The sequence below is a fragment of the Antechinus flavipes genome, chromosome 1, assembly GCF_016432865.1.
Source record: "Antechinus flavipes isolate AdamAnt ecotype Samford, QLD, Australia chromosome 1, AdamAnt_v2, whole genome shotgun sequence".
Lineage (NCBI taxonomy): Eukaryota > Metazoa > Chordata > Mammalia > Dasyuromorphia > Dasyuridae > Antechinus > Antechinus flavipes.
The window spans coordinates 378,549,228-378,567,484 of record NC_067398.1 but is presented as its reverse complement, the minus strand read 5'-3'; the positions used below and the strand labels follow the sequence as shown (position 1 = coordinate 378,567,484).

At 38.1% G+C, this 18,257-nt stretch overlaps 1 protein-coding gene across 2 annotated transcripts in view; it reads left to right on the top strand.

Moving 5' to 3' along the window:
- The first annotated feature begins 6,031 nt into the window (after positions 1 to 6,031).
- Positions 6,032 to 18,257, top strand: part of ELP2 (elongator acetyltransferase complex subunit 2) — a 50,765-nt gene continuing 38,539 nt past the window's right edge. For both annotated transcript variants that reach the window (XM_051969757.1, XM_051969756.1), the window contains exons 1-4: positions 6,032 to 6,192; positions 9,671 to 9,749; positions 11,789 to 11,859; positions 17,148 to 17,304. In XM_051969757.1, the coding sequence (XP_051825717.1) occupies positions 6,055 to 6,192; positions 9,671 to 9,749; positions 11,789 to 11,859; positions 17,148 to 17,304 (445 nt within the window). In that variant the 5' untranslated portion in view covers positions 6,032 to 6,054. The remainder of the gene's footprint in view (positions 6,193 to 9,670; positions 9,750 to 11,788; positions 11,860 to 17,147; positions 17,305 to 18,257) is intronic.

Below are 18,257 nucleotides of genomic sequence, written 5' to 3'. Positions count from 1 at the left end.
AGAGGAAGAAAGTGAATCTTAAAAAAGGGGAAGTCAAGCACCAAACATTTATTAAGCCCTTAATATATGTTAGGCGTTTGGCTAAGTGCTAGGGGTACAAAGAAAGGGAAAAACATAGTCCTCAAAGAATTGATACTGTAATGGGGGCGATAATATGTGAACAACTAGGGGCACATAAAATATAGATAGCGTAAATAAGAGATTATCACCGAGGGAAGGCACTAGTAGTGGAAGGAATCACAAGAGACTTCTTGCAGAAGGTGAGCTTTGAAATAAAATCTTGAAGGAGGCTAGATCCAAAGCTCATCTGGTGAAAAGCTATGGAGCTAGAGTGTAGTCTACTTTGAAGAGTGTGGAAAGAAGAAGGAATCATCTTGTGAAGAGTTTTAGAAGCCAAAAAGAGGATTTTATTTTTGTAAAAAGAAGCCACCAAAGTTTACTGAATAGGGGAGAGGAGGTTCCATGGTTGGATGGACACTTTGGTAGCTAAATGGAGGATGGAGAGAGGCAGAAAGACCGACCATCAAGAAAATGACTTACTCAAGGTTACAGAGAGAATACGCAGAAAATTTGGGACTTTTGTCTAGGTCTTCTGACTTCAAAGCTGGGCTGCTTCCACTAAGGCATTTAATCAACAAGCATGTATAAAACACTTACTATATACCAGTCACTCAGCTATGTGATGATGGATACAAAGACAAAATAAAAGTCCTTTGCTCTTAAGGAGTACTAAGTGAGGAGGGGGAGGGGGAGGACAACACATGCCAGTACAAATGTATTTGGAATCTTTCGTTTCTCTTTAGGCTGCACTTTAGAACTCCTCCTTAGGCACTTGGGTCACAGCCTCTATCCAGTTCTTTTCAGTTTCCTTTTATATGTTATCTTCCTCCATTAGGATGTATGCTCTTCTGGAGAAGGAAGGAATTTATGGCCAAAGTAGAACTAGAGAACATTATGAAATGCAAAATAGATCATTTAAATTATATTTAGTTAAAAAACCCTTTTGTATAAGCAAAACCAATGCAGCCAAGATTAGAAGGGAAGCAGAAAACTGGGAAAAAAAATTTTTACCTACATAGGTTTTGATAAAGGCCTCATTTCTAATATATATAGAGAATTGACTGAAATTTATAAGAATACAAGCTATTCTCCAATTGATAAATGGTCAGAGGAAAATGACAGATGATTTTCAGATGAAGAAATTAAACCATTTCTAGTTAGATGAAAAAAATGCTCTAAATCACTATTGATTAGAGAAATGCAAATTAAGACAACTCTGAGGTCTCACTATACACTTCTAAGATTGGCTAAAATGACAGGAAAAGATGATAAATGTTGGAGGCAATGTGCGAAAACTGGGACATTAATGCATTGTTGGTGGAGTTGTAACTAATTGAACCATTCTGGAGAACAATTTGAAACTATGCCCAAAGGACTATCAAACTGTGCATACCCTTTGATCCATCAGTGCCATTCCTGAGTCTGTACTCAAAGAAATCATAAAAAGTGGAAAAGGACTCATATGTGCAAAAATATTTGTAGGATCCCTTTTTATACTGGCAAGGAATTGGAAACTGAGTGGATGCCTATCAGAGAATGGCTGAACAAGTTATAGTATAAATGTTGAGGTCTAGATTTGGGGTACCTAAATGAAATTAGGGTTTAGTTGAGATCTAGTAGCAGGTTTGGGGTACAGGGACTCAAACAGAGCTCCCCTGCAACCCCCTTGGATTTGGCACAAGGATATGGTGGTAAATGAGGTCTAGTAGCGTCGTGAGTCCCCCAATAAAGGCATTTATTGGCCGGAGAGAACTAGATTGGTAAAAGAGGTTTATTATTGGGTAAGCAAGGTTAAAGTATAGGTGAAGGTAGAGATAAGGAAGATACCAGACAGAGGGTCCAGTGGAAAGAGGGTGCTCACATGGCTAGCATGTTTGGGATCTCTGCAAAGAGGGAGTCCTGGTGTCTCCCTTTTATAATAGGAGATTTAGCTGGATGGGCTTTTGGGTGTAGCCCCAAAGTTGGCTCAGATCCGGGTGGGGCTGGGGCTGGGACAGGTCCTGATATTCTATTGGAATACAAAGGGACCAGGATTTGTGAGTTAAAGGGTAATTACATTAACTAGAGAGATTGGGAATCAAAGATAGAAATCTTTCCCACATCATATACATGTTATGGAATATTATTATTCTGTAAGAAACGATTTACAGGATGATTTTAGAAAGGCCTGGAGAGACTTACATGCTAAGTGAAATGAGCAGAACCAGAAGATACATGGCAACAACAAGATTATCAACAAGATGATCAATTCTAATGCACATGACTCTTTCTAACAGTGAAGTGTCAGGCCAGTTCCAATGGGTTTGTGATAGAGAGCTGTGCCTCTCCAGGAAACAACACCTACATAGCAACACACCTGCTTAGCTGCAGGGTTTGAGGTTATCTTGACTTGGTTTTGAATCCCCCTTAAACTCCCTAAAATGTCATCCAACAGACCAGCAAAGACCAAGAAGCATGGCAAAGGGATGACACTGTTTCTATAGAGAATGTCTAGTTGTGTGTCTATCTCTTCTAGCTTTCATGATCTCTCTAAGAGCTGATACAGCTAGTCTGTTACTGGTATTTCATAGAGAGCCATCTGCAGAGAGAGGGACTGAGTGTGGATCACAACATAATATTTTTCTCCTTTCTTGTTGTTTGCTTGCATTTTGTTTTCTTTCTTATTTTTTTTTCCATTTTTGATCTGATTTTATACAGCATGATAAATGTGGAGAAATGTATAGAAAAAAAAGAAGAATGTAAGCTACTTGAGGGCAAGGAAGAGAAAGTCTGTCTTTCTGCATTTATTTGTGTTCTCCATACTTAGCACATTTTACTTCACAAAGTGACAGATTAATAAATGTTTGTGTCAAGTGTGAAGTAAATCAAACTCCCAAGTGGAGAAATAAATGTCTTTAATCCAGATAACCTGCCAAATTGGGGGATGTCCCATCCGTATATGCACAGGAAAAGGGTAGGAAGGCCTAGTCATGAGAAGCCAGTCATCCTCAGCAATACAAGTAAGGAAAACCATTTCATTGTGCCTGTTTTTGCACTTTATGAAATGAATCCCAAAGGAAGGGGTAAGGAAATCATTACATCAAATAATACTTTGAGGCTGATATGGCTCAAATTGACTTTATTTACAAAGACAGGTCTTAGAATATTCAACTTAACCTAATGGAGAATATTTTAAGAGTAAAAATGCAAGGACATGACTGAAATTCTGACATTACTAGCATCATTTAAGGGAGTTGGCAGGTAATATTACATTTGATGTTAATAATTTTCTGTCATATGAACGATTTTCTGTTGCTTGACAACATAAATATGAGGTGATTTTGCAAGTAATACTCTTAGTATCTGAGGAGATTAGGAAAAAATGACAATAAGAGGTAACAATTGAGTTAAACTTTGAAAAAAAAAAAAACCCTAGAAATTCTAAGAAGCAGAGGTAAGAATCGAGTACATTTTAAGTATAGGGCACTATCTGTGAAAATGTGTCTTGGCCAGATTGAAGAATGTGTGGAGAAAAGTAATGTTTTTAATAAAGTTGGAAGGCTGGAGACAGGTTGTAAAGAGCTTTGAATGACAAGACAGACAGGAGAGGCAGAGAGAGAAAAAGAGAAAGAGGGGAGACAGAGACAGAGAGAGAGACAGAGAGAGAGAGAGAGAGAAGAGAGAGAGAGAGAGAGAGAGAGAGAGAGAGAGACAGAGAGAGAGAGAGAGGAGAGAGAGAGAGAGAGAGACAGACAGAGAGAAAGACAGAGACAGAGAGTGAGAGAGAGAAAAAAAAAACAGAAGCAGAGACAGAGACAGAGGGAGAGACAGAGAGAGACAAAGACACACACACACACACACACACACACACACACAGAGAGAGAGAGAGAGAGAGAGAGAGAGAGAGAGAGAGAGAACAGAGACAGAGACACAGACAAAGGGAGAGACACAGAGAGACAGAGTGAGAGAGACAGAGAGAGGTCAGACTGACTTTGTCCCAGGAAGAAGAGCAGAGAAGTTGGTGACTTTGGACTCGAGGATACATCTTTGGTGAGCCTGTGGCAGTTTGCCTGCTTCATTTACTTCTCCTCCTAAAAATCAAGGACTTATCTTGACTCTGGCTGATCCTGAGGCCTCCAGGGAATTAGCATGGGCTTAACAGAGAGAGAAGAGAGAGAGAGGAGAGAGAAGAGACAAGAAAGAGGAGAGAGAAAAAGAGAGAGAGAGAGAAAGAGAGAGAGAGAGAAAGAGAGAGAGAGAGAGAGAGAGAGAGAGAGAGAGAGAAAAGAGAGAAGAAAGGAGAGAGAGACAGAGAGACAGAGAGAGACAAAGACGGAGACAATGAGAGAGAAAAAAAAAACAGAGGCAGAGAGAGAGAGAGAAGAGAGAGAGAGAGAGAGAGAGAGAGAGAGAGAGAGAGAGAGAGAGACTTTTTGACAATAGGGCCATAGAATTGTAAGGCCAGACTTTTGCTTTAGGAAGAGCCCTTTGAAAGATGTAGAAAATGGGTGGAAGAAGAGACTTGAAGTAATATACTAGCATTTATTGTGTTAGGTATTGAGCTAATTAATCCCTGAGTATATCAAAACAAAACTCCCTCCTCCAAGGAAGAGAAAACAAGCAAAGAACTGTGTACAAACAAAATACAGCAAAGATAAAGTAGGGGTAAGAAGACACTGAAATAAAAGAAGATTGGGAAGGGCTTTCTGCAAAGGGTGGGGCTTTAGCTAAAAGAAACCAGAGAAGCTAGGAGGCAGAGATAAGGAGGAAGAGAGTTGTAGGCATTGGGGAGATGAGGGAAGAAAGGGAAGAAGGAAGGTGGGCAGAAAGGACAGCTGGAGAAAACTCTTGGAGCATGGAAGTGAAATGTGTTGACTTATTCAAGGATCATCAGCAAAGGAGATGGCAAAGTGTATGTTGGGAGAGGGAGGAAGAACAGTGAAAGAAGACTGGCTCTTTCCCAGGAGGCAAAGTCACAAAAAGCTGTCAAAAGGAGAATTTTATAGTTGATCCTGTAGGGAGGGGCTGAAATGGTCAGACCTGTAATTTGATTCCAGGGTTTTCCCTTTTAAAATTATTTTCTATATGTTCTGTAGATACCTTGCTTTGTATATATTTGTTTGCACGTTGTCTCTCCCATTAGATTGTAAGATCTTTGAGGACAAGTACTTTGTCTCAGTATTTCGAGCGCTTGGCACAATGCATGGCACAGTTAGGCGTTTAAATTGAAAGAATCAATGAGAATGAAAAAGCACGACTAATCTATCTAACCATCTATCTAGTTAATTTATGTATCTATATAATATGTGCATTTATCTGTAGAGCTACAGATCTTTCTATCTTTATCTTATCTATCTTTTCATCTCTTACAATATCCATTAGGACCTTAATGCACTAGAGGAAATATGGTAAAGACTAAACGATTGTAATGGGTGCGTTTTGTGAATGGAAAGAATGAAATAGGTGCGAAAAAAACTGTGGGAGAAGCAGGGTCTGGCAACTGATTGGATATAGGGGTAACAATGAGGGGCTGGGACCTCAAGCAATAAATAAGAACTTTTGGGGATTGATTCGGGAGGAAAAACGAGTAGCTCAGTTTTAGATCCAGTGAGTATTTTTCGTGGATGAGATTCGGTATTTGGAGCTGGTAGGAACTTTATGCATACTTCTCTAAACTCCTTTCAGCCCAGAGAGGACAATTCCCGAAATTCTGCTTGAACATGGTTCGGTTTTATAATAGAAAAGATCAGACCCGAACCGCAAAGCCAGTAAAAGCATCACTCCCAAAGCCCGGACTCCCTATCCCTCCCGGGGCTTTTCACCTCCCGACTTTCACTCTCGCTGGCAAACTCTAAAACCCGGGAAAACCTCGCCCCGGTGGAGAGGAGCGGCACGGGAGTCTGATGCTGCGGTGCAGGTGGCAACCGCAGTGCCAGCAAGAGGAGACGCGTATTCCGCTCCAGCAGCCGGAAGTGCTCCTTTCCTGGGCGGAGCTACAGGTCCCACCTCCACAAGATGGCGGCTCCTGCGATCGAGGTGTGTCACGTGTTCTCCAGCGCGAACAGGGCCAGGGGTGCCTTGAGCTGGGACCCGGGACCCGGGGGCCTCTTGGCCTTCGGTTCCTGCAGCTCTGTGGTCCTCTACGAGCCGCAGGTGAGAGACAGCGCGCGCCCCTCTCATCTCTTCTCCTCACCCCGGGGTCCGCTCCCCCATCTCATTCAGTTCATTTCCGCCTACGTGTGTGAAGTAGCTACTGGGTTCGGGGCTGCTGCTGGAAGCCGGCGCTTTAGCTTGGAAGAGTCTCACGCTTCCCCGTATTTCCCGACACCAGCGCTGCCCAGGCGCAGTGAGGGTCGTTTCCAATCGCCCGGGCATCCGGGTGCATTCTCCTTTGGGAGCTCGAAGGTTTTCGGTGCTCCTACTGTTAAGCGTGTGCGAAGTTTGAATTCTTGCCAGTGCAGTGTACTTATTCAGAGAAAGCCCAGCGTACTTAAATCTTCCATTTCTGCACCTAGCTAATTGTTAATATGCTCATGGCTTACTCATTTATTGCATGTCAGGTTCCTGGCAGTAGGTATTCTGTATCCACGCGGCTCCCTATGCAGTTTAGTATCAATGTCCCGCCACTTCTAGGGAGCGTTCACTGCTCCCCGCTACCTCCAGGCGCCTCCCTCCTTCCCATTTCTTCTGTGTTGGCCTAACTTCAATCAACCGTGGACACATTTCTCCCCTTCCTTATTTCCTAAATTCTGGTTCCAGCCTCACAATAGATTAACCTGCTATTTCATAAGCATCTGCTATTTAATTTCAGCTTTGTTGTTGCCACTGATAAGCAATCCTTGTTTTTTTTTTTTTTTTTTTTTTGAGAATTCATTACCTGACTTCTTAAAACAATATTTCGTATAGTTTTGGAATTAATTGTTCTTTAAATATTTGGTGGAATTCATTTGTAAATCCATCCATCTTCATCTCTTTTTCAGTTGACAGGCACTTTATTTCCAGTATTTTAGAAGAAAAAATGCTGACGTTTAAGTATTTTTGTACATTTGCCCTTTCCCTTTTTCATCTCTTCTATTATAGTAATACTATATTTTGCTATCCCTCTTTTCTCGCCTTACACCTCTCCTTTTATCCTCACTTATTTGGGGGAAAAGAAAAAGAAAAAGAAAACCCTTGTAATAAACAGTATAGTCATGCAAAACAAGTTTCTGTGTTTTCTGTCTCTAAAAAGTATGCTCCATTTTTCTACACATTGATTCTTGCCTTTCTGTCAGTAGGGCACTCTTATCTTGTTTTATTGTTTGTCCTGTGATATCATAGTTGGGGATTATATTGGTCTGAATTCATAAGTTATCTTTATAACATTGTTTTTATTCTGATTGTATAACTTTATTTCCTACCATGTTCATACCATAAAAATTGATAGTTTAAAATTTATACTATTTTGTATTTTCTCTTAATTGTTCTTAGGTATGAGTCTTAGATTTTAATTGCCCAAAAGTCAGACCATGATTTAGAACTGTTTATATTCTCTTCAAATTGCCTAACATGGTATAACTTATAAAGTAGATAATGCCTGAAACTTTCAAGAGAGTCAGGATCATTTGGTGTTATTTACCAGTTTTTTGACAAGATTTTTGGCATTGTGTTGGCAAAGGGTAGCAATTGAGTTTGACTGGAGTGTAATGTGGGAAGTAGTATGCCACTTTGGAAGCAAAAAGATTCGGGGGATAGAGTTAGGAAGAATTGAGATCAGACACACCGAAAACAGGTATTGGCTGTGTGACCCTGGGCGAATTTTCTTCATGTATTGGAGAAGAAAATGGCAAACCGCTCCAGTATCTTTGCTAAGAAAACCCCATAGACAGTATGTTCCATGGGGACATGAAATATATTCCAGTAAAGCTATGTCAGTTTATGTAAGCTTTCCCAGGCCCCTATGAAACTCTTCATCATTTCTTAAAGTACATTAGAATTCTGTTATATTAATTTATTGTATTTGTTCAGCCATTTTAATTCATAGGCACTCTCTTAGTTTCTAGTTCTTTGTTGTGTAAATAATCTTGTACATGAGTCCTTTCCCTCTGTCTTTGATCTCTTTGTTTCACAGCAGTTTGTGCTATGTTATAGGTTTTTTCTTATCTTACTGTTGGATGTTCTTGGCCTTCTCAACATGTGCTGCTCTGTGCATTTAATTATTGCTGTATGTGGTGAAGTATCCTCTCTAGGATCATGCTATTAGTATATATCAGAGGCATGGTTCAACTCTTCCTAACTTCAGTAGCAAGTCTCTAATATGCCATTGATAAAAAAAAATTATGTTTCCTGGCCTCAAAGAGGTGCTTATAAGTATCATAGTTGCACTACAACTCTAGTCTTTTGACCATAAATCTAACAGTTCACCTTATACCACACTATCATATCAGATGGTTTGGTCATTATACTATATTTGTTGAACTTGGGAAAGTAAAGATTTTTGTCATATATCATCTCCAGCTGGTTGTCAGAGTTTGGTTCTATAAAATAGCATCACAGAACCCCCATGCAATTTGCTACTTTATTATTTTGGATTGAATTGTGATTCATGTATGAATTTTTTTTCCTGCAATAATATTATATTTTTCCAATTACAATTTTTTTGTATTATAACTTTTTATTGACAGAACATATACATGGGTAATTTTTTACAACATTATCCCTTGCACTCACTTTTGTTCCGACTTTTCCCTTCCCTCCCTCACCCCCTCCTCTAGATGGCAGGCAGTCTTATAGATGTTAAATATGTTATAGTATATCCTAGATACAATATACGTGTGCATAACCATATAGTTCTCTTGTTGCACAAGAAGAATTGGATTCAGAAGGTAAAAATAACCTGGGAAGAAAAACAAAAATGCAAATAGTTCACACTCATTTCCCAGTGTTCCTTCTCTGGGTGTAGCTGATTCTGACCATCATTGATCAATCCAATTACAATTAAATTTACTTTTCGATATTCATTTTTGTAAGATTTTGTGTTCAAATTTTTTTCTCACACCCTTCCTTATCCCAAGCTAGCAAGCAGTCTGATAAAGGTTAAACATGTACACTCTTTTAAAATTGTCAGATGGTCTGTGACCAAAAGGGGAAAAGAAATCATGAGAAAGAAAAAAAATAAATAAAAAAAGGGAAAATAGTATACTTTATCCAAATTTAGTTTCTATAGTTCTTTTTCTCAATGTGTTTGGCATTTTCCATCCCAGAAACCTATTTGAATTATCTTGTATCTTTGCATTGCTAAGACGAGCTAAGTCTATCATATGATAATCTTGCAGTTACTATGTGTAATGTTCTGCCTGTTCTGCTTCTATCAGCATCACTTCTTGCAACTCATCAGCCTGCTTATCATTTCTTTTAAAATAATAATATTCCATTATATTCTTATCCCATAACTTATCCAGTCAGTTGATGAGCATCCACTCAATTTCCAGTTCCTCATGCTAGAATTCTTCAGGTTTAGTTTCTTTAGGCAAGGGATACCTATATGAAGCTATCCCACTTCTGTATCTTATATTAGAGGGGAAAATTCTGATTTTATTTAGGTACAATTTTGAACTATAAATTACTAATACCAGTGTTTTCTTTCTCATAGAGTGGAGTTGTTATTGACACTCTGAATGGTCACACTGCTCGAGTTAATTGCGTACAATGGATTAAAAACCAAGACAACTGTAAGTATTAATTAGGGTCTTTTAGAGTTTTTAATTATTTTTTTTATAAAACAAAATTGATTCTTAATTATTCTTCATATTCATCTTTAACCTGGTGTTATACATACTGTAAAAAGATACTTTAACAGATAGAAATCCTAAATATACGGTAAACCTTTGCTAGTTTGGCTAGATTATGGGTTGAATAGCTAAATTTATGTTAGTTAGTCTTTTTTTTTTTTTTTTTTTTTAACAATTTTTTATTGATAGAACGCATGCCAGGGTAATTTTTTACAGCATTATCCCTTGCATTCATTTCTGTTCCGATTTTTCCCCTCCCTCCCTCCACCCCTTCCCCCCAGATGGCAAGAGTCCTTTACATGTTGAATGGGTTGCAGTATATCCTAGATATAATATATGTGTGCAGAACCGAACAGTTCTCTTGTTGCACAGGGAGAATTGAATTCAGAAGGTATAAATAACCTGGGAGGAAAAACATAAATGCAAGCAGTTTATATTCATTTCTAGTGTTCTTTCTCTGGGTGTAGCTGCTTCTGTCCATCTTTGATCAATTAAGGCTCTCTTTATCAAAGAGGTCCACTTCCATCAGAATACATCCTCAAACAGTATCATTGTTGAGGTATATAATGATCTCCTGGTTCTGCTCATTTTACTCAGCATCAGTTCATTTAAGTCTCGCCAGTCCTCTCTGTATTCATCCTGCTGGTCGTTCCTTACAGAACAATAATATTCCATAACGTTCATATACCACAATTTACTCAACCATTCTCCAATTGATGGGCATCCTTTCATTTTCCAGCTTCTAGCCACTACAAACAGGGCTGCCACAAACATTTTGGCACATACAGGTCCCTTTCCTTTCTTTAGTATCTCTTTGGGGTATAAGCCCAGTAGATATGTTAGTTAGTCTTAAAGAATAAAATAAAAATATCATAGGATCATAGAGCTAGAGCTGAAAAGAACCTTAGTGATCATCTAGCTCAAATCCTTTGTTTTGCACTTTGGGAAATTTCACTCACAGAGGTGTTGAGGTATGAATTTTTCTTTCAAGTACCTTTACAAGCCAAAGCTAAGATAACAAAGAGGTTTTTAAGGTATCTCTAAAAATAAAAATGGAGGAAGATTGGAATGGAGCACAAAGAACACACTATCATTATGATCAGAAAATAGCTATTGATCAATAGCTCAATATTTATGGTGTCAAATGAGAAAGCCTACTAAAGTATAGTGCTGATTCTGCTACCAAGTAACTTTGTGATCCATGGACTCATCTTTCTTCTACAGTTTGCTAGTTTTTAAAATGAAAGAATTCTCTTAGATAATCAATGAGGCCCTTTTTTTAGCATCTGCAGTTTATGATTACTCTCTTTTAGAATATTAATTTGCATTGGAAGTTCCAAAATGCTCACTTCCCCCCTCAAATGTTTTAAACCTGCTTCCTGCAATTTGATTTTATTGTTAACTAGTATGGTGTTTGGATAAATTATAATACTACAGTTAGAATAAATTATAATTAGATATAGTTAGAATTCAGGCTGAATTAATGTGGTTTTAAACCTACAATTTTTTTAGTTCACACTTAGAGTTTTGTTGATTAGGGGGAATTTCTGATGTGAAAATGCCTTTCTCTGACGAGATACAATCTTGAGAGTAGCATGAGGATATTACAAAGTTCTAATTTGCTCATGGTTACTTTGCTAGTATATGTTCAGGGTAGATCTTCATTTCATATCTTTTTGATTTCAAGGTCAGAACTCTTTCCAGTTTACCAAGATGCTTCTTGAATACAGTAGAAAAAGGCAAATTATATCTATATATCTATGTTTATGTACTCTTTTCCCTTCCTCCTTTCCAAAATGGTAAAATATTTTTGTATACGGCTTGATTTTTCACTTGGAATAATTTTTTGGCTATAGTTTATTATAATACTGAATTTAACATTTCAACATATATGTGACATATGAATTTAACAGTGAGATATTATATAGAAAATAATAGAAAGAATTCACCCAGTTATAATTTTTTTTTTTTTGGTTAAGCTGTTGCAATTGAATTGATTTCTGGAGGAGCAGATAATCAGATGATTCTTTGGGAGATACAGGACAACAAGGTAAATAAACATGTTTTGAATCTCTTTATTTTTTTATATGATACATGATTTTGTTGTGGTTTGGGGAACCCCAGAGTATTGATATTCTGGACCAATGAAGCAGGTATCCTCCCAAAATTTGGAGGCTTAGATAATATCCAAGTCACGAGGCAGACTTTTATTATAATTGTAATGCCAATTAAAGTGGGCTAAATTCCAAAAGAGGAAGCTAGCAAAGAGCAGGGAACAAATAGGTAAATTTAGGGATTTGGGGAGTACAGAACAAAGAATAGAGCAAGGTGAATGACATTGTGGGATTGAGAAGTTTGGTAAAGGGGGCTAACAATAACTCCCCCTCTTTCATGAAATCAGAAGTACTCAATGTTTGATTCCAGGTATGAGATAGCACCCTACACTCTTGGATTACAAAACAGACATCCTTGAAGGATCGCCTAGTAAAATAAAGATTTCAGACCCAACCCCCTTTCTTTCATACAAATTCTCCAGGGTGGTGCCCACATCCTTCCCAATAGCTACGTTCCTAATGTGACTGTATCACTCCCAGTCCTGGGGGGCCTGTGAGCTTCTTGAAAAGTATTGCAGCACATATTTAACATATATAGGACTGCTTGCCATCCTGGGGGGGGGGGGAGGGGAGGAGGGAAGGAGGGGAAAAAACGAAACATAAGCGAGTGCAAGGGATAATGTTGTAAAAAAATTACCCTGGCATGGATTCTGTCAATACAAAGTTATTATTAAATAAAATAAAATTTAAATTAAAATAAATAAATAAATAAAATAAAAATATCCAATATCTTCAAAAAAAAAAAAAGTATTGCAGCTACATCATTTTCAACTACAACAGTTATTGCTACAACAGTCTGAAAGGCTCTCATCATATACATTTCATCAGTTTAGGAATCTCCCTGTGAGAAACTTCTTTTTTACCAGTTCACATTATAATCTTAATGATTAAGTGACTTGTCGAGGATCATACAGCTAGTCAGTAGGACTTGAATGTAGATCTTCCTAACTCTAAGGCCAACTTCTATTTACTAAACTATACCTTTGTGTCCTATATAGTTGTAAAAATATTCTGCTCTTGCTGATAATTCTTATTTATGCTTTCCATCATTTTAAAGTTTTCTATGAACTTCTTGGGTCTTATGAACAGATACAACATCTTACACTTTTCATTGACCTCAGTTTTCTTCACCGAATTTCATACCTTATTTCCACATGATTGCAAACATCTTTCTCAGTGTCCAGCTATTTCAGGATGCTTTTCAAAGTCCACTTTGCCAAACACATCAGTCTTCTCCTATATTAATCAGAACCTGGTGGAAAGGCCTGTAAGGGATTTTCATGTTGTCTTGATGCTCCTTGTCTCCTCCTTATCCTTGGTATCCCAGAATGATTGGGCTCTGTGACATGGCTCATCTAGGAGACATATGTAGGCTGGTTATTATGGATTTGTAGCTATTTTATAAGGTCAGAGTATTATAAAGTCTGGGTGCCATTTCTCTCACTTTCCCTGAATTGTATCCTTTGATCTTCTTACTTGTTTTGGTTGGACTGAAACAGAAAAAGAGCAAAATTCCCTTATTTTTACAACAATGGAATTTATTTAGTGTCTTATGATTGCAGAGCCTGGAGTGGATAGTTTTTTGCACTTAAGAGTCTTGGAGATTGCAAAACTCACATGTTGAGAGCTATAATATATACCATATTTCAGTATACATATATTACATAGATGGAAGAAGAAAAGCTATTGTGAAGTAAGGAGTGTGTGTGTATGTGATTACTGACTGAAGAATTAAAGAAACCTTGGAGAGAATAGCATATAATGAGTAGGAAATAAGTAGTGAAAAGAACCACCTTTTCACTACCTTCCTTGTAGAAGGATATTCTAAACATATGAATAATAAAAGTTAATAATGTAGTGCTTAAAAAGTTCACAAAATACTTTAGTTGAATCCATTGACTAGTATGAGCAGAAGCATGAGAGCAAGTTGTGTTCAGATTAGAAAATATTCCAATTTGGCTGGAGCATGTGTACAGCAGGGTTTCTTAAGCCTTTTCTCACTCACTACCTCTTTTTACCCAACAAATTTTTACACAACTTCAAATATATAAGGTATAGAAATAAATGTTTACTGAAAATAAATCTTCAAGAAATTTATTTTAAAACAGTTCCTTGGCATGTATAATTTTATAATTTATTAAAGATAAAAGCAAATTTTCATACTAATGAAGTGGATGTGCTTGTTTATTTTTACATAAAGAATGAAATCTTGGCAGAATATTTGATACTTTTTACTGTTGCCAAATTTTCCACAACCTTCACATTCAGTTGTGTCAACCCCTATGGGGTTGCAACCCACAGTTTTAAGAAGTTTTGGCATAAAGGAGCAATATGAGATAAAGTTGGAAAGGTAGGGTAATTTCACATTGTGGAGGGCCTTAAATACTAGCCTGTGGAATTTTTGCTTGACTTAGGAAATAACAGGGAGACCTAAATATTTTGGCCATTCAGGAGGAGATAAATGACATGATCAAATCGATGTATTCTCTAATGAAGAAGAGAGAAAATGAAAGAAGAAAATCCTGTTAGGCTTTAGCACCAATATGGGAGGTTCGGAGTGAGGATCTACATTAGAATGGTGACTCTGATTAGAGTGGAGAACAGAATTGAAATCCTATAGCTTGTGATTGATCAGATTTTATATGAAAAGTGAAAAAAGTGGAAGAGTCATATATGAATGCAAGATTAAGAATATGGGAGACCAGGGCAGTACCAGCCCTTAAATCAGGAGCACCTGAGTTCAAATCTGTCCTCAAACACTTATCACTAGCTGTGTGATCCTGGGTGGGTCACTTAACCCCAGTTGCCTCCGCCAAAAAAAAAAAAAAAAATAAAATAAAGAATATGGGAGACCAAGTGAACATCATGCTAGTCAAAGTGTAAAATCAGAAGAAAAAGCTAGTTTAGGGAAAAGATAATGAGTTCAGTTTCAATTGCTAATCATTTATCCTTATAGAGAGAGATTCACTGAGAGTAGCTGGAGGTATGGGTTTGGAGTTTAGAAAAAAAGCTTGCTGGTGGAAACATTTGGTATGCATATGCTTGGAATTGTTAATTGGAGAGGTGAGAATGTTTGAGTTTGTCAAGGGAGAGAAAAGAGGGGCCAAGTTCTTTTAGAAGAAATAAAGGATAGGAAGAAGCTGAGAACCTAGTGAAGGAGACTGAAGAAGCAGTCAGGTGGGAAAGAGAACCAGGAGAATGAAGCCAAAGGAAGAGAAAGGATTCAATAAGTCACAGGAGGGACGGAGGGAGTTGTTGTTAGCTCCTCATTCCTAATTTCCAACCAGTTCTATTGTCTCCCATGCTTCAGCTCTGTAATCAATCAAGTTGGTTTTGCCATTCATGATGTCAAGATATTATAATGCCATAACTCATTCCTTAACCGACAAGGTCCTGTTCTTTGTTCTGTACTTCCCAAAACTATACAAGGGAGTTGTTCCCCTCATTTGGGGTTTTATCTTTGCAGAGGAAATGGAAATCCTATTTATTAGTACATTTGCATTTTACTAATAAATTGATCATGCTTAGAACCTTGTGCTTCAGTTTACCCTATTTTGACTGCAGCATCCCTTATCAACAGGATCCTAGTCCTCCTTTTATGGAGGAGATAGCAAGAGGCAGTTGTAGATCGTTATGGAAAACAGGAACGTGGGAAGGCCCGGGCATTGTGGGTGTGTGCGAGTGGGGCGGTAGCTAGCCCAGCAAGGATCAGATGTCCTCCCAGACTGTCCTTACAAGCAGGTACCAGCACCCATCTTTTCATAGTTCTAGGGTGTTAAGGTTTTTTTAAATCTTTCAAAAGTTTCAAATGCCAAAAAAAACCTTTTTTAACCAAGTAATTAAAAATGAAATTGGCAACTCCGTATTGACTTAATATCTTTTATCTTTTTCTCCCTCCTCCTTGTTTCTGTAGAGACATCACCATCCTTCCAGTCACCCAAGTTCAAACCCTCACAGTCATCTTTGACTTCCTTTTCTCCTCCTGTTCCCTTTTTTGGTCCTTATAAAATGAGTAACCCAGACTTACTGATTTGAGCTATACAACATGTCTCACATCTACCTTCTTTTCTGCATTCAGAAGGACACTACATGAGTTCCTTCCATCATTTCTCACTTGAAGGTTTAATTTGTCTTCCTGTACTCAGTCTCTCCTCTTTGAGCTGTTCTATATAGGTCTACTGAATTAATATCCTCAAATTACAGGTCTGGCCAGAATCCGGGGGGAGCAAACGGGAGAGCGAGAGGCAGGGGAGGGAGGGAGGGGAAAGAAAGGGAGGGTGAGGGAGGGAGGAAGTGGGAACGGGGAGGGAGAGGGAGGGAGGGGGAAGGGAGCATGGGGTGGGGGGAGCGAGCGAGAGGGAAGGAGGGTGGGGGGAGGGAGCGGAAGCATGAGGGGTAGGGAGGGAGGGAGCAAGAGAGGGAAGGAGGGAGCGGGGGAAGTAGTGAGCGAGAATGCATGGGGGAAGGATGGAGGGGGAGAATGGGAGGATGGGGGTAGAGAGGGAGCGCTGGGGAGGGAGAGATGGAGGGAGCAAGGAAGAGGGAGGGAGAGGGAGAGGGAAGGAGAGAGGGAGAGAGAGGGAGGGAGGAAGGGAGCAAGTGAGAGTGCACAGGGAGAAAGGGAGGAGGGAGAGTGGGAGGGAGAAAGGGAGGAGGGAGAGTGGGAGGGAGGGAGGGAGGGAGCGGGAGAAAGGTGGGGAGGGAGTAATTACTCCATTCAGCCTTTAAACCTCTCCACAACCTGGCTCTTGCTTCCTTTTCCAGATTTACTGCACATGACTCATCTTCACACTTGTGGTGTTCAGGCCAAATTTAGCTCCTCTGGGTCTCTGTACAGGCCCTCCTTCCCCCAACCCTGCAATGCTCTTTCATCTTTCTCCTCTGCTCCTCAAATCCTTGGTTTTCTACATGGGGGCTCTGTCTTGTTCCTTCAGTGGCATCCCTTATTCCCCCCCTTCCCCCATTTTAGCTTGGATTTTACACATCTGTGTGTGTGTGTGTATGTGTGTGAGTGTGTGTGTATATATATATATATATATATTATATATATATATATATATATATATATATGTGTGTGTGTGTGTGTGTATGTTATATTTACTTATCTCTATAACTTTTGTTTCTGAATAGACTGTAAGTTCTTTGAGGGAAATTATCTTAGTTTCCCTGACTCCTAGAGTGTTTTTGCACATAATGGGCACTTAATTGTTTTTTCTTCTTGTAGCTTACAGCAATAACTTACTTCAGAGGCCATGAAGGCGCTATTTGTGCTGTCGCTGCTATTTACCTGGACAGGATCTCAGCTATGGAATTAAATCCACTTATAGTTTCTGCAGCTTCTGATTCTACAGTCCGTGTATGGTCCAAGGTGAAATCACAAGGTTAGTAATGTTTCTTTGTGTGTTATAGACCGATTAAAGAGAATAATTAATTATTAAGTGAAAGATAAAAGGAAGTAGTCAATAGCAATATTTTATAACATGTTTTATTTGGAATTAAAATTTCTTTTGAATTTTCTCACATTTTCTCCAAAGCTATTTAAAGGAAATTAAAGGAAATGCTCAGTCTTTTGTTTTTGTTTTTGGTTTTTTTTGTAATTTCATAATCAAATGTATTTGGTAACTGTAGCCTTTAAATTTGTAGAGCATTGTGATTAATTTAATGGAAGGATTTTTGGAAGGAGTATTGGATTAGAAGTCAGGAAACCTATCTGTACTTAAGACCTGATACTGTCATAAACTAGTTTAATTTTTTTCATTTGTTATATCATAATAAGATCATAATAGCTACTTTGCTAAATTCAGTCCATCCCTTCATCTTTCCACAAGCTATTTTCCAGATTTTAGAATGCACACAGTTTTATTTAAACTTTTTAGAATTCTTTGTTGTCCTTTGATGTGACTCAGCCTTTTGTTAGTGCTTTTTTCTCCTCAGATTATTTTTCATTATATGTACTTGTATTTTGTACATATGTATATTCTTTGAGGACAGGGAATGTTCTGCATTGTTCTTCAGCATCCAATGAAGCTATAATAAGTGCTTAATATGTGTTTGTTGAATTCAATTGATTAGGGAAGTCATATGCCACATATTGTAAAAGTATAAATTTTGAAAAAGTATAAATTGCAACAGAAAAACAAAAATATTTGTTGCTATTTTAAAAACAATTATATTACATTCATATAATTATTAAATATTAAGAACATAAAAAGTATGTTAATTACAAGTTAATATTTTCCTGACCTATAATTTTCAACACCCATTTTTCCATATGTATAACTTTTTTTCCACTTTTTATGTCACTTTTGTTTCAATATCATCAATTAAAGTTGTT